The 27,208-nt window shown below is 45.0% G+C and overlaps 1 protein-coding gene across 5 annotated transcripts in view; it reads right to left on the bottom strand.

The window, feature by feature from the left end:
- Positions 1-27,208, bottom strand: part of MCC (MCC regulator of WNT signaling pathway) — a 446,585-nt gene that overhangs the window by 184,670 nt on the left and 234,707 nt on the right. Inside the window, exon 1 of one of the 5 annotated variants that reach the window (XM_062189311.1) lies at positions 26,427-26,477. The exons of the other annotated variants lie outside the window; for them this stretch is intronic. Coding sequence (XP_062045295.1) covers positions 26,427-26,462 — 36 coding nt within the window. The 5' untranslated portion in view covers positions 26,463-26,477. Of the gene's footprint in view, positions 1-26,426; positions 26,478-27,208 lie in introns of those variants that run through there. 5 annotated transcript variants of the gene reach the window in all.

The following is a 27,208-nucleotide window of genomic DNA, read 5'->3' as shown; positions in this document are numbered from 1 at the left end:
ACACAGTACCTCACAGAACAGATCATTTGCATGTTAGTAACAGCATATTATGGACAGTCACATAATAATTGCTTTAAAACCTTAATAAGATGCCCCAGACGAGGGACAGTATAGTGAATCTCCTTGTATTCATGTTCTACCTGCATATTCCATTAAGAAGTGCATTTTTCCATTAAGAAAGCAGGGCTTTGGGCCAGTGCTGTGGTGCAGCATCCCATAATGGGGCTGGTTTAAGTCCCAGCTGCTCTATTTCCAATCCAGCTCCCTGCTAATGTATCTGGGAAAGCAGCAGAAGATGGCCCAAGTTCTTGGGCCCCTGCACCCACATTGGAGACCAAGAAGCAGCTCTTGGTTCCTAACTTCAGATGGACTTGGCTGTGGCCGTTGCGGCCATTTAGGGAGTGAACCAGTGGGTGAAAGTTCCCTCTCTCTCTCTGTTTCTACCTCTCTATAACTCTTTCAAATAAATAAAATAAATCCTAAAAAAAAAGAAAAAAAAATGGGGCTTGTCTTTTTCAAAGGTCCCAGAAACTGTGTTAAATGCTGCACTTCATGTCCCTCAGCACAGTCCAAAAGATTTAGGGCTTCGATGAGGAAGGTCCTGCACCCTCTGCAGCCAATCCAACGTGGCCTTTAGAGCTGCTGTCTTTCCTGCTCCACTTCCTACTTTACATCACAGTGCTGTACTGCATCCAACCAGCCAGGAACAAATAAAGGTGTCTCATCGTGTCCTCCTGCCTGTCTCTCTTATCAAAACTCCTTCTCCTCCCTTCGCTTCAGGTGGAGGCTCCCAAACTATGAACAGAAGAATGCTGAGACAAACTGACAAGTGTGACGTCCAGCAGACATGTGGAAGTGCGTGATGAAGCAGATTCAGTCTCAGTGTAACTAAGTTTTATTCTGTATTTATTCAGGGATCCTCAAAATAAGGCCCAATTTCCCTTCTCTAAATCAGGCAGGAATCTCAGACTAGAATGGCACTGTGAACTGGGGAATGTCTTTACCAAATAATTCAGTAACAGGAAAGCTAGGAGAAGCTAACAGAAGAACAGTGCAAAGCAGCCCGGAGTCTAGAACATGCAGGCCCCCGTTTACTACCTGAGAGAAGCAAAGTTGGCCTCCTCAACATCTAAGGCCGTTTCTGTCCACGAATTGTCACAGCCTGAAGCTCTAACCATCAATCTAAAGACCTGCTCTGTTTCAGTCTTTTCTCCAGGAAACTGGTCCACTAAAGACAAGAAAGTAAACACTGGAGTAGTTTAAAGTGGATCCAACTTGTCTATAAGTTTGAGTAAATACAGCTTCGACCACAGAATCTGGAGTGGTTCCTCACACATTTTCCCAGCCTGTTTTCCCTGCTTTAAACAAAACTCACTACAGGCAATAATCACAAAGCACCCATTATGAGCAAGTATTTACCCTAAACAGCAGACAAGATCAAGCACATACAAATCCTTTCCTACCCTTTGGCTTTAAAGGACACTAGTCAGCAGCTGGCACTGTTATGTAACGGGTAAAGCTGCCGCCTGCAATGCCAGCATCCCACACGAGATGGTTCATGTCCCCGCTGCTCCATTTCCGATCCAGCTCCCTGCAAATGGTCTGGGAAAAGCTGTTAGAGATGGCTAACGTGTGTGGGCCCCTGGCACCCACACGGGTTACAGGTATGAAGCTCCTGGCTTCAGCCTGGCTCTGCCCTGGCCACTGTGGCCACGTAGGGAGTAAGCCAGCAGATGGAAGACCTCTCCCCCCCACCCCACCCCCGTCTGTCTCTTCTAACTCTGACTTTAATAGGTTATTTTTTTACATTAAAAAATAAAGTACAATAATCAAAAATAAATTGTGCACCTATTAAAAGTACAAAATATGTATCCACCAACTCATCTCCACAATCCCATACCCATCACCCCCAAAAGCTTCCCGTGCCCCCTTCTAATCCTTTCTTCTGCCCATCCCTGCTTCCTCAAGTCCTGGGCGACCACTCATTGGCTTCCTGTAACTACAGATCAGTCTACATTTCCCACAGTGTGTGTAAACGGAACCATCTGCTCTGTATTCTGTTTTGGTCTGGCTTGTTTCACTCAACATCATCATTCTGAGATTCACCCATGTGTTAGCATGAGTCAACAGTTCACCTATTTTATCACTGAGTAGCAGTTTGCAGTTCTGCTTCGTCATCCCTTCCGCTGCTGATGGGCACAAGGCTTCTTTCTAGCTTCTGGGTGTTGCACATAGAGTTGCTATGAAGGTTCACGTACAGGCATTTGGAACGGCTGGGTGACACAGCAGGTGTGTGTTCAGTTTCCTGAAGTGGTCACACCAGCAGTCTACCAAGAGTCCCAGCTGCTCCACATTTACGCCCATCTTTGTCACATTAGCCTTTTTCATTTCACCCAGTCCAGTCGGAATTAGTCCTATCTCTGGTTTTACTTAGATTTAGTGACTGCATAACGAAGTCGAGCATCCTTCTATCTGTCATCTGTGTTTAATGGTGAAATGTTCAAATCTTTTACATATTGTTAAATTTTAATCAATTTTCATTTAATTGAAAATCTGAAGACAGCTCTTTCACCCACTGTTTCACTCCTCAAATGTCCACGATGGCCAGGACAGAGCCAGGCCAAAGCCAGGAGCAAGGAAACCAATCCAAGACTCTCATATGGACAGCAGAGACCCAAGTACTTGAGCCATGATCTGCTGCCTCCCAGGGTGTGTGTTAGTAGAAAGATGGCTCAGAGAGCAGAGCTGGGAATTGAACTAAGGCACTCCAATATGAGAGGCAGGCATCCTGAGTGGCCTCAACAGCTGCACCAAATGCTTGCCTCGATCGTATTTTTTCAAAAGCAAAAATTTTGAACAAAGTTCAATTTGTTAGCTTCATGCTTTTTATTAAATTTTTAGGAAAACTTTGATAATTTCAAAAAAGATAAAACTTTTTGTTTTTGTCTGCAAGTTTTAGCTCTTACATTTACATATATAACTCATTTCAAGTTCATTTGGGTATACATGTGAAGTGTAGATGAGGTGTTTTTTTTCCAGTTCTTCCAGCACCACTGCTGTAAAGATTACTGTCATCTATTTTAGCAATATTTGCATTTTTCAGTGTACTGATCTTCATATCTATTGTCAAATTAACTCCAAGTACTTCATCTTTCTGATACTGTGTTCAAATTCCAATTTTCTGAAAGCTCATTGCTAAAATATAGAATACAACTGATTGCCTTTCAAATAAATCTTTTAAAAAAAAGAACAAAGTTAAAAAGAGGGAGAGAGGGAGGGTGGGAAGTCTTCCATCTGCTGGTTCATTCCCCAAATGGCCACAATGGCTGAAGCTGGGCCAATCTGAAGCCAAGAGCCAGGAGCTTCTTCCTGGTCTCCCACACAGGTGCAGGGGCCCCAAGCACTTGGGCTATCTTCTACTGCTTTCCCAGGCCATAGCAGAGAGCTGGATCAGAAGTGGAGCAGCCGGGACTTGAAGAACAGGTGCCCATATGGGATGCTGGCACTGCAGGCAGTGGCTTTACCCGCTATGCCACAGCGCCGGCCCCACTGATTGTTCTTTGTTCCTTTTGTATTCTGTATCCTTCTTAAGTTCATTTATTAGTTCTAATAATTTTTTTCACTTTTGTGAACTGCAAATTCTGCAGGATTTTCTAGTTACACAATAATATCTGGAAGTGCAGACAATTTTCCTTTTATATTTGGTTGCCTTTTCGTTCTTTTCCTTGCATTACTTCACTGGCTAGAACATCTAGTACAATGCTGAACAGAAACAGGGAACACAGATGTGCTTTGCTTCTCCTCAGTCTTAAAGGGGATGGGAGATGCAGTGAATCTGTTACGATGTTAAATATGACGTCAGCTGTAGATGTCTTGAAGCTTCCTATTATCAGGATGAGAAAACACCCCCTATTCTGAGTTTCCTAAGAGCTTTCATTGTTAAAGCATCAGTGCACGTTAGATCCTGTCAAATTCTTTTCCTGTACCAATTAAGATTCTCATATAGCTGTCCTCCTTTAGTCTGTTAATGGGATGAATCATATTGATTGATATTTGAATGTTGAACCTGCTTCGTATACACGATAAACCCACTTAACCATGATGCATTATCACTTTTATATATTGTTGGGCTTGATTTACTAAAAAAAAATTTTTTTTGACAGGCAGAGTGGACAATGAGAGAGACAGAGAGAGAGAGAGAGAGAAGGTCTTCCTTTACCGTTGGTTCACCCTCCAATGGCCACTGCAGCTGGTGCGCTGCGGCCGGCGCACCGCGCTGATCCAAAGGCAGGAGCCAGGTGCTTCTCCTGGTCTCCCATGGGGTGCAGGGCCCAAGCACTTGGGCCACAGCAGAGAGCTGGACTGGAAGAGGAGCAACTGGGACAGAATCCAGCGCCCCGACTGGGACTAGAACCCGGTGTGCTGGCGCTGCAGGTGGAGAATTAGCTTATTCAGCTGCGGTGCCAGCCCAAATTTTCTTTTAAATTGTCACATTCCACGTTCATATGGTCATCAGTCTGTAATTTTCTTTTAACTGCAGTATTTTTTCTGATTTAGGTATTAGGGTAATCCTGACCTCACTGAACACTTAGGGAGTATTCCCTCCACTTCAATTTTATGAAAGAATTTGTGTAATGACAGCATTCTTAAAAAAAAAAAAAAAGACATTTACTTATTTACTTATTTGACAGAGAGGAAGAGATCAATCCTTCATCCGCTAGTCCATACCCCAAAGTCTTCATCAACCGCGGCTGAGCCAGGAACCCCATCCAGTTCTCCCGTGTGGGTGGCAGGGACACAAGTATTTGAGCCATGATCTGCTGCTTAGACACATCACTAGGAAGCTGGGTCAGAACTCAAGTAGCCAAGAGTTCAGCGAGGCACTCAGACATGGGCACAGGCGTTGCAAGCAGCAGATTCACCTGCTGCACCACCAAGCTCTCCCCTTTTCTAAGATGAATTCACCAGTAAAGCTAGGTGCTATCTTTAGCACCATCTAAAGTCACAGAACCAATTACAGCATATTTGTCAGTGTTAAATGCATAACAGGATAAAAATACACTGGCACAGGAATGTGAAAAGAAGATTGATCCTTACCAGAGGAGAAAAAGAGAATACTCAAATCACATTTCAAAATGAATGACACATCGTCTTGTTTGACTTACACAGCACAGATACAGTGCCATGTGCTGACAAGGCAGAGACAATCCAGACTCAGTCCCTGCCTTCAAGGGGACCTCTGCACCAGGCACAGGTCAGGACAAAGAGAACCCCTGACCCTGCGCAGGAGGCAGAGGGGGTCTTCACTCAAGATCCCTTGGTTCCCGGGGACAGGGGTGAGGCCTGGGTCAAAGACACTGAAGGCAAGCATCATCCCACCTTTCAATGCAACTCAGCACCCGCCTAGGGCTCAGCTGACTTTGCTAGGCTCAGAGTACATAGGTCAAAATATGCATTCCAGGCAGCCAGGACATCACCGATGGAGGCAGTGACACAGGTTCTACAACAGGATACACAACAACTACCAGCTGAGGGGGCAGCCACAAATACATGAGGATGCAAGACATGGCTGGAAGCAGGCAAAAGGCTCACCATGGAGGGGCTCATGGGCCTAGACTCAGGCACTCAAAGCAGAAAATAAAAACTAGTGGCTAGTCAACAAACCCATAAACGTATCTTGCTTATAAAACATTTGATTTAATCACTAAGGTTTAAAACTCTAGAGCTTCACTTACAAATTTGAACTTTTGGTTTCTCTTAAGATCGGGCTACACAGAACCCATGATCCCTTGAGTTGGAACTCATCTGTCTTCCTTAGTGCCCTTCTAGTTAACCATGGTCCCAATCCACTCTGCACCCTGGGGAAACACTGAGGTGTTCTTAGATGAAACTGCTCCAGTGATAATGAGACAGGACAGAGGCAGAGGTAGATAATGAGACAGGGTAGGGACAGAACAGATTAAATCAGGCCCCTCCTGACCTGTGTATCCAACTCCAACACAATCAAGAGCAAGGAGCATTCAGACTCTAACTGCAAAGCCTCCCGGGAGTCCAGTCTGGGACTTCGCCAAGCTGTATGCTCAGAATAGCCCAGTACCACTGATATGACCTTACAGGGAGTCAGCAGTGCGCAGCACCACCACTTGGAGTGTGTCATGTACAGAAAAAGCAACTGTACCCATACGGAACAGCAAGCTGGGTGTGAGCTGAAGTGCCAGGTGCTAAGTGGCATGAGCCAGAGATTGAGAGGATTTTGCCACACTTTCTCACCCTGATTAAACAAAGAAAACCTTGTTCAACCCCCACTGGCAGTCAGTCAGCAGAACCTCTTCCTGCCATGCTGTCTTCTTGTGTTCAGTGTATACCCCCAATAAATCTTGCTTTGGGTGCACCTTGGCCCCCTGTCAATGTCCACTGGAAGGGAATCAAAGAACATGGGGTTGGTATTAATCAAATTTGTAACTTGAAGATTGGTTGCAGGACAGGGTAGGAGATATGATAAGCCATCTAGAGAGGCTGATAGTAGCAACTGAAGAGATGGGGTCACCGGACATCTCTTAGTTCAAGAAGTGATTAAGGAGTGATTGAAGAAAAGATGCAGAATGAGGAGTCAAGGATCCTAGCTTAGCACACAAAGTGGAAGGACAACCACAAAGGGCAGAAACTGGGACACTGGTTGGGATAGAAGGGGCCAAAGGGCAGAGAAAGGGATGCATTATTTCCTTCGTAGTTGTGCTCCTACAACCTGGCTCCCAAGCTGACAAGTCACCACCAAGTCAGCATGTCGCTGTCAGTATAGCCAGCTGAAAACTGGCTCCCCCAAGCCTTGTGGCACACATTCCTTCTCTGTGCCTCAGGCCACATGGCCTCTCCCTGACCCAGAGGTCCCTCACTCCCCACTGCATCAGCAGCACCTCCAGAGAACTTACTGTGTGCCAGGCACTGCTTTGGGTCCTTCAGAAATAACAAGTCACGGAATACAGCAATTCTTGGAGTAGATGCTGTTGTATGGTTTCCCCAGCTGTTTTTCCTTAGTCTGAATCTAACCTGGAGGAGCCTATAAAGAAAATACCTTTCTCCTCAAAAGAACTGTCCAGACCATTAAGTATTTACTCCTGATAACATAGTCATTCAGCTTTTACAAAATGTTCATTTAGCTGGCGCCACGGCTCACTAGGCTAATCTTCTGCCTGCGGCGCCGGCACACCAGGTTCTAGTCCCGGTTGGGGTGCTGGATTCTGTCCCGGTCGCTCCTCTTCCAGGACAGCTCTCTGCTGTGGCCCGGGAGTGTAGTGGAGGATGGCCCAAGTGCTTGGGCCCTGCACCCCATGGGAGACCAGGAGAAGCACCTGGCTCCTGGCTTCAGATCAGCGCGGTACACTGGCCACAGTGCGCTGGCCGCAGCGGCCATTGGAGGGTGAACCAACGGCAAAGGAAGACCTTTCACTCTTTCTATCTCACTGTCTACTCTGCCTGTCAAAAAAAAAAAAAAAAAAGAAAGAAAGAAAAAAGAAAGAAAGAAAAAATGTTCATTTAGGGGCCAGCGTTGTGGCACATGGGTTACAGCCTTGGCCTGCAGCACCAGCATGCCATATGGGCGCTAGTTGGAATTCCAGGGACTCCACTTTTGATCCAGCTCCCTGTTAATGCACCTGGGAAAGCAGTGGACGATGCCTCAAATCCTTGGGCCCCTGCACCAACATGGGAGACCTGGAAGAAGCTCCAGGCCCCTGGCTTCAGGTTGGCCCAGTTTCAGCTGTTGCAGCCATTAGGGAAGTGAACCAGCAGATGGAAGAATCTCTCTCTGCCTCTACCTCTCTCTGTAATTCTTTCAAATAAATAAATCTTTTTAAAAAGTTATTTTCATCTACTTGAAAGGCAGAGCCAGAGAGAGAGAGAGAGAGAGAGAGAGAGAGAGAGAGACAGAGAGAGAGACAGAGCTGTTCCACATGCTGGTACACTCCCCAAATGTTGGTAATAGTCAGTGCTGGGCCAGATAAAAGTCAAGAGTCCAGAACGCCAGCTGGGTCTCTCTCCCGGATGGCAGGAGCCAAGTACTTGAGCCATCATCTGCTGCGTTCCCAGGATGCAGTAAGAGGAAGCTGGATCAGAAGTGGAACAGCCAGAACTTGAACCAGTACTCAGGACAGGCGACGGGGGCCTCCCAAGTAGTGAGCTGGTGGCACCACAGCACCTGCCCTCATTGAATTTTTTAACACCACTGTGGGAAAATCAGGAGCATTTTAAGACTCTCACACTCAGTAAACATTATGTTTTTTTTTTTTCTGTGTAAATTTCAGAAGTATCACCATTAATCCAAACAACAGCTCTTCAAATGGGAGTAAACGGAGGAAAAATCTCAACTGAAAGGTCAGCAAAAGGATTCTCTTCAAGTACAAATAAGGGCACATGTGGTTGCTAACTTCCAATCTTTCAGAGTTGCAGTGGGGTCAGCCCAGGTTTACACTTCCCTCACAAGTCAACCAGGGAATATAGAAGCAACTTCTTAGGAAAAGTTTGTGTCATACAATCAACTGCAGAGGACAGACTTGCTAAACATCAAACAAGACCATGGTCTGAGGGCCTCAGATGGAACAGGGGAGGTAGGGGCGTGCTGCGCCTCTACTGGGTTTAAGCTCAGTTTATGGAAATAGCAGGAAAAGGTCGAGGAACGAGGTCCTGTCTGGAAGGGCCAGGCATCACCTGATGAATCTGTGTGACGCTGTCTGCATGCCCTGCCTCTTTGGGCGGCAGCCTCCGAGAGACATTTCCAAATTCACATGCAGAGCCAAAGACGTCAGCAACAAAGCAGATCATCTCCTGATTTCTGACCTCAGTGTAGGTCTCACGATCAACCCTGTTTTCCCTGCAGTCCAGTGAACTCATGACATCAATGAACTTCCTTCCAAAACTCTGCCATCAGGATGCTCTGACTGCCACCACCATAAAGATCTCAGTCCCGATGTACCCAGGCAGCCACCACTCACTCAGAACTGTTCCACCTCCGACAGCTCAATGCCCGGATTCCTCCTCAGCTCACAGCTCCTGCGGCCCTTCTGCCTCTCTCACCTTGCTCCTCACCAGGCGCCTCCATCACTCACTGAACATCGGTGCCATTTGGCAAACTCTCCTACAGACTCCCCCTGAACACATGCACCCTCATCCACCCACCCTGAACTCCAAAGGGCCTTCCCCTCTAACAATCACAGAGGATGAGAATCACAACCAGCAGAGCCTGTGCCAGACACCCCTGCACCTGGTCCACTGATGCATAATGGATGGTCAGAGACACAAGCTCACTGGCATCTAGCAAGCAGGAAGAAATCATGGAATGTCAGAGCAATGAAGAGTATCAGATGATCCCACTGAATGTCTAACATCAGAGCTTGGGGGGGGGGGGGAGAGGGGGAGGAAAGATTAAAGGGAAAGGGGTGGCAGATAGCCAGAACTTCCCAAAAGAGAATTAAAAAAAAAAAAAAAATCGGGGGGGGGGGCACTTATTGAAATACTTAATGAGGTGGAATAGAAGGGCAGGATAAGACAAATAGCAATGCTCCTGATTTTCTAAGAAGGGACTAAAGTAACTGGAGAGGCGAGACCCATGACCGAGAAAAATGAGACGTGCTCAAATTGTAGTGTGTAGACAACAGTAAGTCAACTAACATGACCTGCAGAGGGGTAAGAGGTGAGGGACTGCTCTGCTACCCAAGAGTAGAACAAAACCAGGCAATCCAATGACAGTTTTCACTTTGAAATCAAATTGTGCATGTGGGGGCTGGTGTTGTGGTACACTGGGCTAAGCTGCCACTTGCAATGCTGGTATCCCATATTGGGTTACTGGTTCAAATCCCAGCTACACAACTTCTGATACAGCTTCCTGTATCATCAGAAGATGGCCCAAGTACTTGGGTCCCTGCCACCCATGTGGGAGACAAGGATGGAGTTCCTGGTTCCTGGCTTTCACATGGCCCAGACCTGGCTGTTGTGCCCATTTGGGGAGTGAACCGGGAGAAAGAAGATCTCTCCTTTTCTGTCTCTCCCTGTCATTCTGCTTTTCAAACAAATAAATCTTAAAAAACATTTTAAAAATTATGTGTCTAAATGCCACAACACATGCAAGTAACTAACAATTTAGTGTGAGGATATACAATTATTATTAAACTCACGGTGTAAAAGAAAAGGTAGGGGCCAGAGCTGTGGCGGAGAGCGTTAACGCCCTGGCAGCTCCACTTCTGATCCAGCTCTCTGCTATGGCCTGAGAAAGCAGTAGCAGATGGCTCAACTCCCTGGGCCCCTGTACCCTCATGGGAGACCTGGAAGAAGCTCCTGGCTCCTGGCTTCGGATTGGTGCAGCTCCAGCTATTGTGGCCAATTGGAGAGTGAATCATCAGATGGAAGACCTCTCTTTCTCTGCCTCTCCTCTCTCTGTGTAACTCTGACTTTCAAATAAATCTTTTAAAAAAAAGATGGTATCCAAATAATTTCTATACGCTTTTCACAATCATTTAATCAAGCTAACTGAACACTTTCTTAAACGATTTACAAACAATCTCCACTAAATATTTTTTTTTAAGATTTATTTTATTTATTTGAAAGGCAAAATTACAGAGACAGGTAGAGTCAGAGAGGGAGAGGTCTTCCATTCACTGGTTCACTCCCTAAATGGCCACAATGACCGGGCTGAGTCAGGCCGAAGCCAGGAGCTCCTTCCAGGTCTCCCATGTGAGTGCAAGGACCCAAGGAGTTCGGCCATCCTCTACTGCCTTCCCAGGCGCACTAGTAGGGAGCTGAATAGGAAATGGAGCAACCAGGACTCAAACTGGCACCCATATGGATGCCGGCTTTAACCTGCTGAGCCATAGCACCAGCACCGATATCCCCTAAATAATAAAAAGTGTTTGATTTTGGGATGTAAAATTATGGGTAACTTAAATCTTTTAAACTCTAACTTCATAATATTTTTCTTTGTAATATATCCACTTGAATTCAAAGGTTTTTCCTCTACTGAATGACTTCAACTTGATTTCTGTAATTATCTTAATTTTTTTTACATCTGAAAATGGGGATAAATATATCTGCCTGTGTACTGTTAAGAAAATTAAGAATGCACATTTCTGTTATTTGTTAAGGATAAACAATGCAGTTACCTAGAAGATATTTTTAGTATGTATTTATTTTCATCTACTTAGAAGGCAGAGTAACAGTCAGAGAGAGAGAAATAGAGACAGAGATAGATATCCACCCTCTACTAACTGATTTACTCCTCAAATACTTGAAACAGTCAGGGTCAAGTGAGACTGATGTCAGTAGCACAGAACCCCATCTGCATCTCCCACATGGGTGGATACCCAGGATGTATGTGCTGGGACCTGGATCAAAAGTGAGGCAGCCAGGACTTGAACCAGCACTCTGAGATGGATGTAGGTGTCACAGTGGCTGCTTAACTGGCTGTGCCACGACACCTGCCACATATCAGAGGTATTTAACAGTAGCAGCAACTACAAGTTTCTTTTTTCCTTTTCAACCAAAGGCATATGAAACACCTATTTCTAAAAGTATACTGGCTTTAACATCAGAACATAACAAAATACTAAATAATTAAAGAAAAACTTTTTCTTTAATATTTATTTGAGAGGTAGAGGCAGAGTTAGAGAGAGGCAGAGGCAGAGAGTGAGAGAGAGAGCGAGAGCGATCTTACATCCTCTGGTTCACTTCCCAAATAGCCACAATGGCCAGGGCTGACCCGGACGAAAGCTAGGAGCCAGGAGCTTCTTCCAGGTCTCCCACATGGGTGGAGGGGGCCCAAGAACTTGGACCATCTTCTGCTGCTTTCCAAGGCACATCAGCAGAGAACTGGATCAAAGTGGGGTAACCAGGAATTGAACCGGCGCCCATATGGCATGCCAGCACTGCAGGCAGTGGCTTTATCCACTATGCCACAGTGCTGGCCCCCAAAGAACTGTTTCTCTAGCTACATTTTAGCTTCTTGAGGTTGTCTCTGCCTACTTTCTGATCTCTAGAGTAAATTATTATTAACAGCAGCCCAATGTCATCTTCAATGAATAAACTTCATACTATATCCAATGCACTAGAGAACTTAAGAATGCTCATGATGACAGATAATCTTGTATTAGGTACAATAAGAGACACCAACACACTTGGGAAAACACAATATGAAACTGCACCAAAGGATACATATTGTGCATGTGTGCCTATACTCTGAACAGCCCAACATCCATTTTTCCTATTTTCATCTTTGAAGTGAACCAGAGTTTACAGCAAATCAAGTTACCTGTATAGTCCCTTTCAGCTGGAGAATACACTCCCCAAATCTGACTCCTTTTCTACAGGTATAACTAATCTTTGTTGTTTTAAGCAAATGTGGTTCATAGAACAGCTTTTCTCCATTTTTTTTTTTTCTTTAAGCAAAGGTTAAGTTCCATGCTTTTGTAGATGGCAGAACTTAAGCAAGTCTGACAGAAACAGTACTGCGACAGTGCACACCTTCTTCACGTGCAGGACCCAAATACTATACTGCCTCTGGGTAACTAACGGCTGAAAAGCAGGAGGTGGACATCAAACACATTCGCTTCCTGCCAGAAATCAGGAGCCAGGCAATCTTTTGTCCCTATCAGATTATTTTCCACTCCTCCCCATCATTTTTTTTTTAATGTCACCTGTCATAAAAAACAGGGAACCGTTCAATTACTAGTCTGATCTTTCATTCTTGGACAACACATTCTTCTAGTTTAAGGCTAGTCTAGTTTAACCAAAAGCAGAAATGAGTACAACAAACCTAATACATGGCCACACACAATGAAACCACAGGTTACACCTCTAGGCCCAGCAAGCCTGCACTCAATTAAACACAACTGACCAGAGAAACTGTCCACTCAGGTACTTGCTGAATGGACAAACCTGTTTCCAAACTATAGACTAAATGATAACAAAGGAGAAACTTTCAAGTGTTATGACTAGAGAATTAAATTTAAAAACATCATCTGATTAGGGGCCAGCGCTGTGGCACAGCAGGTTAACGCCCCAGCCTGAAGCGCCGGCACCCCATATGAGCGCAGGTTCTAGTCCCGGCTCCTCCACTTCCCATTCAGCTCTCTGCTATGGCCTGGGAAAGCAGTAGAAGATGGCCCAACCCCTTGGGCCCCTGCACCCTTGTGGGAGACCTGGAAGAAGCTCCTGGCTTTGGATCGGAGCAGCTCCGGCCATTGCAGCCAACTGGGGAGTGAACCATCGGATGGAAGACCTCTCTCTCTCTCTCTCTCTCTCTCTCTCTTTCTCTGCCTCTCCTTCTCTCTCTGTGTAACTCTGAGTTTCAAATAAATAAATAAATCTTTAAAAAAAAAAAGATCATCTGATTAACTAGATCTGGAAGTTGTACTAAAAAAAAGACCAAAATAAAATACGGTAAAACAAAACAAAACTCTCCTGGTGATCAACTAATTTGCGATTCACTGCTGAAGTGACAAACACAAGCCTTCCTAGACTATGTCAAATTTTACTATTCAGGATAGGAATGAACTGAGGACAGATGGGCCCAGTATCAGCTCTGCCTCAGCACAGCTAAGCCAGATGGAAAAGGCTGTAACCCTGGGACGCCTGAGGCCTCTATTTCTGTACCACTAACCCTTCCTCTGTTACACAGTTACCAGGAGACTTCTTTACCTCCTCGAATGCCTGACTATATTAAAGAAAAGATACCTCCTTTGTCCACCAAAACTGGCAAACAGAATTCATCTTAGCCAAACGTAGCACAATTTAAGGATCAAAATGATGACAACCTCTCTCTTTCTCTCTGCCTCTCTGTAACTCTGCCTTTCAAATAAATAAATAAATCTTAAAAAAAAAAAAAAAGAATTGGGGAATTTGGTAGGTTTGATGTCAACCAATTGATCCAAATTAGCATCACCAATCCTGAGACAAAGTGTACCTACTGACATGACAGACAAGAGGCACACCACGTCACCATGCTATACTCCAGTCAAAAACATTCTTATAGTTAGACTCAGTTCACAAAATCAGATGAAACCAAGCTGAAGGACACCTTGCTGTGAATATTTGAGAAGATGGCGAAGAGGTAAGTAACCTTGGGTCTGGAATTAGAAGAGGCTGAGCTGGCAATAAAGACTGGGGAGTCAACATTCAGATGGTTTCCCAGCCACCATGTGGGATGAGACGAGGCGGGGGACAGAGGTTCAGGACACTCTCTGGCTTGGGGGGAGGACAGAAGAACCACATGAGGAGGCCAAGAAGGGGCAGCCTGCCAGGTGGCAGAAGCACCAAAGGATGGCAGTGTCCTGGCCACTGCACTCCATTTGAACTACATGCCTATTTCAAACGTTCAGAAACTGAAAAGTACTGTTTACTCTCATAGGGAGTGTCAAGTTAAATACCTTGGAAGTAAACAGGTAATGATGACTAACAGCCAACGGAGACACTGACAGTGACGATAGATTCTCAGGTCAGCACAAATGGTCCTTCTGAGGCCTGTGGCCAACTACATCTTTTCCAATACCCTGGGCCCAGGTCTGGACCTGACCCTGCAGGAAGATGCAAGCAGGAACCTGAAGAATGACTTTTCAGTTCTCTAATGTCGTTTCTGCTCCACTGGAACTCTGCTCTCCAGCTAAAGTTCAGTCATGGTGAGAACAGGCTGTCTTCACACCGCCTCAGTAAGTTTCTGTCCTTCATCAAGAAGCTGTTAGAGTGGATTCTAAAAAGTGGCCACTGTATACATTCGAACTGTCTAATTCTTTTTCTTACTAAATTAGGGCAGCAATATGACTTTTTAAAACTGTTATAGGATTTCAAAATTTAAACATTTTCACAATTTAAAATACCTTTATTAAAAATTCAACTTCAAGACTTTTTTTAAAAAAAATATTTCTCCATTTATTTGAAAGGCAGAGTTACAGAAGGGCAGAGGCAGAAGCAAGGAGAGAGAGGTCTTTGATCCACTGGTTCACTTCCCAAATGGCCACAATGGCCGGACTTAGGCTGATCTGAAGCCGGGAGCCTCTAGCAGGTCTCCCACATGGGTGCAGGGGCCCAAGCACTTGGGCCATCTTCTACTGCTTCCCAAGGCCATAGCAGAGAGCTGGACTGGAAGTGAAGCAGCTGGGACACGAACCAATACCTATATGGGATACTGGTACTGCAGGTGACTGCTTTACCCACTATGCCACAGCGCCAGCCCAAGAGAGCTAGCACATCAATGTCCTCAGAGTACAACTCTCCGGCAGTGTAACTTTAGGTAGCAGTTTGGGAGAACTAACATCTTGCACACAGACAGCACAGAACATCACTATATTTTCAGAAACTAATTAATGTGGTATCACAAATGTTAGTAAGTGGGCCCTAATCAAGTCTTATCTGCAACACTGCCCCTCTTACTATTTCTTCCAGCATAGTGAGCTGAAGCTAGACTACCTTGACAGAGTATTTCATGCTGACTTTTCAATAATGTTATGCTTATATTTTTAAAATATTTATTTTATTTATTTCAAAGTCAGGGGTACAGAGAGAGGTGGAGACAGAGAGAGGTCTTCCATCTGTTGGTTCACTCTCCATATGGCTGCAACGGCCAGAGCTGCGTCAATCCAAAGCCAGGATCCAGAAGCTTCTTCCGGGTCTCCCATGCAGGTGCAGAGGCCCAAGGACTTGGGCCATCTTCTACTGTTTTCCCAGGCCATAGCAGAGAGCTGGATAGGAAGAAGAGCATCCGGGACTCAAACCGGCACCCATATGGGATGCCGGCGCTTCAGGCCATGGCTTTAACCCGCTGCACCACAGCGCCGGCTCCTAAAATTTTGCTTATGATTCAACAAGAATTAAAGATCTAGTCCATCCAAAGACAAAGAGTATGTTAATACAAGCTAATTCAGAAAGATTGACTCTTTTCTCCTTTGGGGGCTACAAGTCTATGTACTAACTTGCAGACATAAACAGGAATTCCTGATGCAACCAGGAGGAACACTTGTGTTTCCACCGCAGCTACAGGAATGCGGGTTTGTGACTGCATCGCCACATGCTGACTTCTCTACAACAGAAAGACAAACCACAGTTCCACTGACTTTGTTTGAGTTATACTATTATCACAGAAAATCACAGAACTGATCATTTCAATTCTTACTAACATGTTCTTATGTACTCCCCATACCCAAAGGAATTTTCTTACTCTAAGGAAATGAGTGCGACACTTTCTCAGCTGAGGAACCTCCAGGACTGCAGGATTTATACACTGTAGTCAAACTCATTCTGAAGAATAAATCGTGTTCTCCAAAACTCTTATCTAAGTCCAGAAATATTTCCTCAGAAAGAAATAAAAAATCAAGAAAAAGACCTTCAATCAGTTATGAACTGCAGAGAGAAAACCTTTAAAAATATTTTTTTAAAGTGAGTACAAAGCATTCCAACATTTCCTTTACTTCAATGCTTCTCAATTCCTTTGGGTTTATCCTTTTCCCCATGAGAATTTAAAAATTCCCTGATGTCACACTTTCAATTTTTAACTCAATTTAAGAGCTCAGTTTGTATTGCATTCTCACACACAGCCACTAAACACGCTTCCATCTAAATTAGGTATTAACAAATTTAGTGAAGACGAAGGGAACCTGTTCGCCATTCACAAATGAGAATATTCCTGGGACCACAGGACAGGGATGAGGCTGCTCCCATTAGCTGTGACTGCCTTCCATGTTCACTTTGCTCCTACAGCCAAACATAGTAAGGAGCTTTCTCATTAATCCTTCCCCCCTTCCCATCTGTAAACTGCATCTTCTTCCCAGAAAAAAAAAATTATGGCTATCTTTCTTGATAGCTATGAAAGCTACAAGTAATATTTCTAAGATAATCATTACTATTAATTTGCCAGTATGTATGAAATCTGGAAAAGCTGTACTGAACGCTGAAATAATAAATAATATCAGTGCTGCTGATAATTACAAAGTTTCAGATTTATTCCATAGCTACTTCACTTGGTCAATGCTCACTATAAACTCTGTTAGGATACCTCAGTTCTATTTATCCACACTAATACATAATTTTCATTATTTTATTAACTGCCACTAAGTTAATTTCTAAAGATGTATAATTTTGAATTTAAACCCTCTGGTTTTATACTTACTGTAGAGTAGATTCATAAATCATGAAATACAATTACCTAGATAACTTATTTCTACATTAGTAGCTAGTTTCCAGCTTAAAGGGAACTAACATACAAGCACAATGAAAACTTACTATTTTCCAAACTCTGAGGAAAAAGACCCAACAAGCGTGAAAGGCACATCCATGCACACTGAGGAAGGGAAACAAAATGCCCAGAATTGTTTTTTCATATTTGCATTAACAGTGTCTGCTTAATCCATTTAACAGTGCATGACTGCACCTCATCTCTCGGTGCCAGAATGCACGGCCTCAACGGGTGGAGCAGGCGCTCAGTGAGCTGACTTTTGGGGTCACTGTTCCAGAACGAGACGAACAGATACCAGCACTGACCAGCAGTCGGAATGTCTACATGCCCGCCGCACCCACCGGCACTCAGGTGTCTCCCACATTCCCCTTTGCCTCTCCTTTCTGGATTCACATGCCTGAGAGGCCCCCAATGGGTCAGATCAGAGACTGTCAGCTTACTAGGTAGGTTTTCACATTAGCATTCCAATTCAGATTAATGCTTAATTATATATACATATATTCAGTGTACCAGCACTTCAAAAAACCTTAACTATAATGAAAGGTACTGTGAAAATTTATTAAAGCAAGAAAGGCCCTATCTGAACACTAAGAAAAACACAGAATTGCAAATTAAGTATAAGTAACAGAATATTTGCATGAGGCAGCATCTTCAGATCTCCAGAAAAACCCACTGGTAATCGCATGCCCCAAGCTTGAAGGGGGCTTGGAGCCAGCCTCTACCACCTACTACGTGACCTGGGGGCAGGTTCCTTAACTTCTGTCTTCTCAACTATTAAAATGCAGATCACTGACTGTTTCTACCCGGGACCAGAACCAGGACTGGAGGAGCCTGAAGCTTACAAGACAAGTAGTCCTCAGCAGACGTAAACTTGTGGCACCCAAAGCTGGGCTCTTCCAGAACTCTGGAACAAACTCTGCAAGTGAGGAGTTTTGAAGCTCAGCTTCCTTAGCAACATAATCAATCCATCTATGTGCTCCCCAGAGGCTTCTTACAGGGGTTAAATATGATGATACACGTAGCACACCCAACAGAACATCCAGCGCACAGCAAGTACTCTCTAAGACTAGCACTGATATTGGTGAAATATAATTACGCAGTACAGCCAATGGGTGGCACAGGCCCATTCACTTTACCTGAGGCTATCAGAACAGAGCAAACGCTGCTTTGAAACAGTTTTGGAAGCAGAGGGAGTATTTATTTACATGTCAACTCATATTGATAAATGTGTGTAGCACCATGAAGTTAAAAACACTCATACTCAGTGGGAGAAAAGTTCCTGAGAGGGTTCGATGTTTTCCTAAAAATATCCTAGATAACTGTATCTATAACCCAAATGCCTCTGAATGTCCCAGGGTAGGATGCAGTCCTGCAGGCTGTGGTTTTAACAGTGACTAAGGCAATCACGCTATGTGTTCCGCACACTGCGTGAATGCAATGAAGTCTCCCCAGCTGACCAGGTCGTCTGAATGTTAACTCCTGCATCACTCCAGAAACAACTCAGAGGCTGAGAACAGGAATACAACGGCCATTTGTCTGTGACATACAGTTTGTGGGCGATGCTAACCAGCAATTACACACCTTCTTCTTCTCTGCCTCCTCTCCCTCTCCCCACCCCCATTCCAGCTAGATGTCAACTGTGGGTCTGCCACCTTGGGAAAGAAAGGCTGAAACATTTATCATTAAATCAATGCTTTTTTAACAATTCCATTCCAAGTCACCTATTACAAATAATAGTCAATCCTAACTACAGAATTTCATCAGTCTAACAGAGGGCCTAGAAGAACCGACTGCTAACCCAGTGCAGCTCCTCTGCCTGTCCTCTATTCTCAAGAAGACAAGAACTCAAGGGATGGGCAGACACTGGGGCAAAAAGAACAAAGCAACACAGGGCACACACCCCAGAGGACGAGTTGGCCACTCTCTGCCAGCGGTGTGGAGGGAACTGTTCTGAACCACCAGTCATGCACACAGAGTTTACACTTCAACATCCATTCTGAATAGCACTTCAAAGAATTATCAGACTCAGTATGTATTGACTGAATTCAGTGGTGCGTACTTACTTTCAGGAATACTCTGGTGGCTCACAAAAATGAAGCTGTCTAATCGCTGTACCTTGATGACAGAAGACATCTACATGAATCAAAAACTCTACTACACAACATATTACCACAATGCCAAAAATTACCTTTAGATGAAACCGCTACTGTGACCCAGTCACTGTCAATATTCAGCACACCAGATGAATTCTCCACGTTGGCTTGCATCACTCTGAGCCTGTAATCTCACATATCAGGTAACTACAGCTTTAATGAAGTGCAGGAAGGGTCTGGGAGCCTTCAACACTAAAATGCAGTTCGGCTTACCAGTCTCCTCCTTCGTGAAATGGGACTGGGAGCAGCAACTGCATTGATTCAGAGCACAGAGACACACCTAGCAAGGATCACGCCTCAAGGGGCCAGGCCATGCTCCTCGGAACCCCTCAAAAAAGTGTATCTACCTCTATCCATCATTTCCAATTTTCCTTCAAAAGACAGAAAAACAGAAAGCCAGGCTGAGAACAGTCGTTATATATAGAAAACAACCAAAGCTAAATTGGGACTGCTCTTCCTGCCTGTTTCCTCAAGGAAACTCACTGCCCCACCCAGCCTCCTGCACAGCACTCCACTTCAGCATCCTGCATGTGTGGACTGCAAGTACAACAACGCTGCTACGAGCAGCTGTGGGTTACTCACAGGAGGCTGCACTCTTGGGTTCTAACAATTCTGCCTTAACACACCCGAAAGAGACATCAGCGCCTTAGGAAAGGAGGTAAAACCACAGCTCGATCCAATGAGTCAGATTCTCGAGCCTGCTGCTCGTCACGGAGGTGAACTTCAGTGGAGTAACTTCAAGTGCAGGCCACTGCCAGAAGCACTCCTAAGTTCCACTTCTCCTGAAGTGCCCAGATCATCTCTGGAATTGTTTAGGAACGTGTTTACTCTGCTCCTGAACCTGCCCAAGGTTCACACAAATGGGCTGGTTTTTTGTTTGTTTTAATCAATTCAGGGGCTGGCACTGTGGCACAGTAGGCTAAGCCTATGCCTGCAGCTCTGGCATCCCATATGGGCGCCAGTTCGTGTCCCAGCTGCTCTTCTTCCAAATCCAGCTCTCTGCTATGACCTGGGAAAGCAGTGGAAGATGGCCCAAGTGCTTGCCCTTGCACCCATGTGGGAGACCTGGAAGAGGCTCCTGGATCCTGGCTTCAGATTGGCCCAGCTCTGGCCATGGTGGCCATTCGGGGAGTAAACCAGTAGATGGAAGACCTTTCCCTCTGTCTCTCCCCCGCTATGTCTGTAACTCTACCTCTCAAATAAATATTTTAAAAGTCAATTCAGGAAACACAAATTCTTTCCTCATCCTTCTTTTCACTTCACATTCTGTGCTCTTCAAAAGGTATGACTGCAGTACACATGAGAAATAAAGAGGAATTTTTCTCTGAATAAAAACACCAAATACCAGCCTCCTTGTTAGCCAACACATTTAGCAGTATTCGTGATATTCCTGCTACCATTTTCTTGGTCTCCTGTCCTACGGAGGCTGGATTTTCTCATGCTCAGCACAGACTCTGGGATGTCCCCAAGGTGTGGATTCTGTAAGGGCTCAAGACTCTGGCTGCAATATCCCCTTTCCTGGCCTCACAGATCCACACAGTAGAGCCTGCTCCCAGGAGGGAATGAGACCAAAACTCAGAGGTGAGTTCAGGTGGTCATGGGTTTGAAACAACATTGCTGAATTTGCTACATAAACCAAGGAGAATACTGAGAAGCTAAATGCAAATTTCAATAGCCTCTAGAAATGCTGGGGGCAGACGGGCTTTCCAGGCCCATGGGGAGGCAGCACAGGGGATGGGAGCTCAGGCTCCGAATGGAACACCCGGATTTGAAGCTCACTTTAAGCTGACTAGCTGTCTGACTTTGGATATGTTATTTCATCTCTGTGACTTGCTGTCTCATCTGCACCATGGAGATAATTACGTCTAGGGTTGCTGAGATAGGCCAGGATTCATTAAGTACCAGGCACAGACCTGAGTGCTATGCAGTGCTGTCTGCACTGCTGGTGTCACCAACTATAAACATCACAATGTCCAAGTGAGGTCCACTGAGGACCAGCAATAAAGAATCAAACTGGGGGCCCGGCGCTGTGGCACAGCAGGTTAAGCCCTGGCCTGAAGCACTGCCATCCCATATGGGTGCCGGTTCAAGACCCAGCTGCTTTACTTTCGATCCAGCTCTCTGCTATGGCCTGGGAAAGCAGTAGAAGATGGCCCTAGTCCTTGGGCCCCTGCACCCACGTGGGAGACCTGGGAGAAACTCCTGGCTCCTGGTTTCAGATCAGCACAGCTCCAACCATTGTGGCCAATTGGGTAGTGAACCATCAGATTGAAGACCTCTTTCTCTTTCTCTCTCTTTCTCTCTTTCTCTCTCTCTCTCTCTCTCCCTCCCTCCCTCCTCTCTCTCTCTCTCTCTCTCTCTCTGCTTCTCCTCTGTTTAACTCTTTCAAATAAATAAATAAATCTTAAAAAATATCAAACTGAACATCAAGCTGAGGGCAGAGTTTAAAGCCAGATGCGTATTCAGAGAAGAGAACCAAGGCCCCTCCTCAAGACTCCCCATTTCAACTCGGGGCAGTGTGGGTGGCCCTATTGGGAGCCTAGGTCCCAATCCTTTCTTCTGAACTGAATTTACAATGAAGTTCAAAAACTAACAAGTCATAATGTGCACTGTAAGAAAAAAGAGAAATTAGACTCTTGAATGTCAGTTATATTTACACTGACAAATTAAAAAAACAAAAGTATTAGAAAAAGCGGTTAAGGCCGGCGCCGCGGCTCACTAGGCTAATCCTCCGCCTTGCGGCGCCGGCACACCGGGTTCTAGTCCCGGTCGGGGCACCGATCCTGTCCCGGTTGCCCCTCTTCCAGGCCAGCTCTCTGCTGTGGCCAGGGAGTGCAGTGGAGGATGGCCCAAGTGCTTGGGCCCTGCACCCCATGGGAGACCAGGAGAAGCACCTGGCTCCTGCCATCGGATCAGCGCGGTGCGCCGGTCGCAGCGCGCTACCGCGGCGGCCATTGGAGGGTGAACCAACGGCAAAAGGAAGACCTTTCTCTCTGTCTCTCTCTCACTGTCCACTCTGCCTGTCAAAAATAAAAAAAAAAAAAAAAAGAAAAAGCGGTTAAGGCAGCCCCATATATACAGAAAGCCCTTGCGGCATTCATTAAATACCCACTAACTGCCTGAACTTGCCCCTTCAACGAAAACTTGGAAACATAAACGCCTCTAGGGAATTTATCTTGAGCGTATACAATGAAGTATCTTGCTTCTTAACAGGAACTGCAAGATTTACATTTAAGTCAAATATTTAATTCATAAAAGTATATTACCTGAGATTGAGATCACGGAGGCAAAATGGGAATATTCTATTTCTTCGTGGTAGTGAACACTAGTTCAGCTATTACGCTCAAAGCCAATATCATAGAAATTTCTTTTTATTTTAAAGATTCATTTACTTATTTGAAAGGCAGAGTGAGACAGATAGACAAATCTTCCATCTGCTGGTTCACTCCCCAGATAGCTGCAAGAGCGGGGGTTGGGCCAGGCTGAAGCCAGGAGCCTGGAACTCCATCCAGGTTTCCCATGTGGGTGGCAGGAACTCAAGTACTTGGGCCACCATCTGCTGCCTTCCAGGCCCATGATCCGGATCGGAAGCAGAGTATCCAGAACTTGACCTGCACTACACACTTTGACACAGGATGGGAATCCCAAGCTGAGGCTCGACGGGCTGCACCACAATGCCTGTCCCATTATAGAAACTGAGTTTTGGGGCCAGCGCAGTGATATAGCGGGTAAAGCTTCTGTCTGCAGTGCCAGCATCCCATATGGGTGCCAGTTCAAGTCCTGGCTGTTCTACTTCCAATCCAGCTCTCTGTTGTGGCCTGGGAAAGCAGTAGTAGATGGCTCAAATCTTTCAGCCCCTGCACCCGCGTGGAAGACCCAGAAGAAGTTCCTAGGGAAGAAGCTCTTAGTTCCTGGCTTTGGATCAGCCCATCTCTGGCCATTGTGGCCATTTGGAGAGTGAACTAGCAGATGGAAGACCTCTCTCTCTGCCTCTCTGTAACTCTACCTTTCAAATAAATAAATCTTTAAAAAAAAAAAAAAAAGGGAAAGAAATTGATTCTCACAGGTCAAAGACATTATAATATGGGGTAGGTTTGGCACAGTAGTTACAATAACCATAACCCATATTAGAGTGCCTAGGTTTGAGTTCTGGCTCTGTTTCCAATCCAGCTGCCTGCTAATGCGCACCACAGAAGGCAGCAGGCCCCTGCCACCCATGAAGGACACACAGATGGAGATCTGCACTTCTGGAGTGAGCCTGGCCTGGCCCAGTCATGGCCTAGCCCTAGCTGTTGTGGCATTTGGGGAGTGAATCAGCAGACGAAAAATTTTTCTCTGCCTTTTTTTTCTGCCTGTCAAAAAAAATAAAAATAAAAAAATTAAATAGAAGTTGTCCTATACTTTTACTAAAATGAACTAGAATTATAGTGGCCAATAGTTCTTAAAATCTTCTTTCTATGGAAAATTTAAAAATGAAAATGGCAAACTAGCCAAACTGGTGCCTCTGGGATTAGGAGATCATAAAATTACCTAATCTGATTTCTGCCAAGAAGGGTCACTTATGTTAACTATAGCAGTCGGCCAAGGAGCCAAGGGGAAATACAGGCTGAAGGTCTCACAGAGAAGACAAAAGGATTCGTTGTATTCCAGCAAAAGCACAGGCACACCCAAGAGCTGCAAGATTGTGTCTGAAGACCGAAACGAGGCTTCTTTTCATTTCTGACAGAACCAGAAACAGTCAAGGCTTTCACAAATCCAAGACAGACCACAGTTCTGATATATGTTGGCTCGATGCAAAATATTGTTGGAGATTTCATTTCTTCTAAGGCAGAAGCACTGAAAAACAATCAGGGTCATCTCAAATCAGAATTGAATTGTTTTTTCAGCAGCAACAGGGAAATAATTTCCATGAATGAGTATGGTCTGGGGGACCGAGAAAGAGAAGACTGAAGTAGGGATATGGAGGCCAAGTAAGGAAAAGCGCTGTGTGGTTCTCCCTGCTTCAACAATCGTGGGGAAGAAAAAACCTAACAATGAGCTCAAATATTTCTGTTTGTCTTTTATCAGTCAGACATCAAGAATGCAGCTATGTTTTGCTTCCCACATGGCATGACCAGCAGTCACAGCAGTATATACTTCAACTCAGAGAGCTGACAATGCAGGAATTACAAAGCTTCATGGGGTAGGGATACCCGTGCAGTCTGAAACACCAACCTATGTTCCAACTCCTCTCCCTGCCTACTGATGTAAACATTCTTGTAACTGAAGAGCTTCTGGCACTTTTTATTTATTTATTTTTAATTAACTTATTTGAGAGAGTTACAGAGAGAGAAAGACAGAGAGAGAGGTCTTCTATCTGCTGGTTAACTCCTCAAATGGCCGCAAAGGCAGTAGGTAGGCCAATCTGATGCCAGGAGTCAGGAGCTTCTTCCGGGTCTCCTACATGGGTGCAGGGGCCCAAGCACTTGGGACGTCTTCCAATGCATTCCCAGGCCATTAGCAGGGAGCTGGATTTGAAGTGGAGCAGCCAGGAATTGAACCGGTGCCCATATGGGATGCAGGCACCACAGGCAGAGTTTAGCCTACTACCCCACAATGTGGGTCCCTTATTTTTTGTTCTGTAAACAAAGTAATTATGTCACTGAAGACTGGGAAACAAAGAAACAAAAGCCACCAACAAAATCACTATACAGGGGACCAGTGTTGTAGTCCAGCATTCCACACCAGAGTCCAGGCTCCCAGCAAGTTCCACTTCCTACCCAGCTCCCTAATGAGCCTGTGGAAGCAGAAGATGGCCCAAGTCTGGGATTGCTCCCATGTGGGAGACCTGGGTGGAGTTCCAGGCTCCTGACTCTGGACTGGATAGCCCAAGAAGTTGGGACCTCTTAGGCGAGTGAACAGGCAGACAGAACATACCTCTCTTTTTCTCCCTTCTTCCCACTTTCTCTGTCACTCTGCCTTTCAAAAAAATAAATCTTTTAAAAAAAAATGTACTCTCATGGGGCCAACACTGTGGCATGGCAGGTAAAGTGCCACCTGCAATGCCAGAATCCCATATGGGTACCAGTTCAATACCCAGCTGCTCCACTTCTAATCCAACTCCCTGCTAATGCACCTGGGAAAGCAGTGGAAGATGGCTCAAGTCTTTAGGCCCTTGAACCCACATGGGAGACCCAAAAGAAGCTCCTGGCTCTTGGCTTTGGCTGGCCAGGTCCCAGGCATTGCAGTCATTTGGAGGGTGAATCAGCGGATGGAAGGTCTCTCTCTTTCTCTGTCTTTCTGCCTCCCTGTAGCTCTGCCTTTTCAAATAAATAAATAAATAAATCTTTTATTAAAAAAATCACCATCACACAACTGTTAGCATTTTGTGTATTTCATGTCAGTCTTTCTTCTTTCCTAGTGGGCAGTTAGAGATAATACATGACAAACTTAGTCCTGCATTTTATTCTATATTCATAATTTAAGTTGTTATACAAACAATATCTAATATTTTCAGATCCACCAAACTTTGCTTAAAGATGTCCCCCAACTTCAAGGCTTTCTTCCTTTTTGTTTTAATTTTAAAAACAAAGGCTGTGGCTTCAGGGTTCACAAGACACAGAGGTAAGCGACCAACCAATGGGAAAACTGTGATCCCATACTCAGCACGGTTCACCTAAGAGTATCAGGGGGACACAACATAGCAGGGAAAAGATGGCGGTCTAAATGTAGTAACGGGTTGTACTTCCAATTGTGCTGTCTGGAACCTTTGAAACAGTATGGGGGAGGGACACAAATCCACTACACTTTATAAAGTCTATCTAATCCATACAGCCTAAACCAAAGTTTTCAAACATGAAGTTGTGATAATTAATCATGGTGTAAAAAGACTATCCATCTATCTGTTCAATTTCCATCTTGTTAATGCCTAGCTTATTTCTGTTTTATAGGATATACAATAAATAGAAGTATCTGTCAATACACGTAAATCAGATAGGCTGTAAAAGCACGCATTTTTTATTTTTAAACAGGGAAGTTTATTTCTTTTTTTTAAGATTTATTTATTTAGGGCCGGTGCCATGGCTCACTTGGTTAATCCTCCACCTGCGGTGCCGGCATCCCATCTAGGCGCCAGGTTCTAGTTCCAGCTGCTCCTCTTCCAGTTCAGCTCTCTGCTGTGGCCCAGGAGGGCAGTGGAGGATGGCCCAAGTGTTTGGGCCCCGCACCTGCGTGGGAGACCAGAAAGAAGCATGTGGCTCCTGGCTTCGAATTGGCGTAGCACTGGCTGTAGCGGCCATTTGGGCAGTGAACCAACAGAAGGAAGACCTTTCTCTCTGTCTCTCTCTCACTGTCTGTAACTCTACCTGCCAAATAATAATAATAATAATAATAATAATAATAATAATAAAAGATTTATTTATTTGAAAGAGTTATAGAGAAGGAGAGGCAGAGAAAGAGGTTTTCCATCCACTGGTTCACTCCCCAGTTGGCCACAATGGCTGGAGCTGTGCCAATCTGAAGCCAGGAGCCTCTTCCGGGTTCTCCCATGCAGGTGCAGGGGCCCAAGGACTTGGGCCATCCTCTACTGCTTTCCCAAGCAACAGCAGAGAGCTGGATCGGAGGTGGAGCAGCTGAGACTCGAACTGGCGCCCATATGGGTTGCCAGCACTGCAGGTGGCGGCTTTACCCGCTACACCACAGCACCAGCCCCTAAACAGGGAAATTTAAAAACCATTGGTCTAAATAACAACACTGCATTGTTCTCATTTACTATGATACTGATAACAAGATATCTTTGTAAGAAAAGGTTCCATGTTTCAAGTGTGACAGTCTCAGAAATAAATCTGTTTTGAGAAGAGCCCACCACATG

The sequence above is a fragment of the Lepus europaeus genome, chromosome 4, assembly GCF_033115175.1.
Source record: "Lepus europaeus isolate LE1 chromosome 4, mLepTim1.pri, whole genome shotgun sequence".
In the NCBI taxonomy this organism is placed as follows: domain Eukaryota; kingdom Metazoa; phylum Chordata; class Mammalia; order Lagomorpha; family Leporidae; genus Lepus; species Lepus europaeus.
This window is presented reverse-complemented; position numbering and strand designations above follow the sequence as displayed.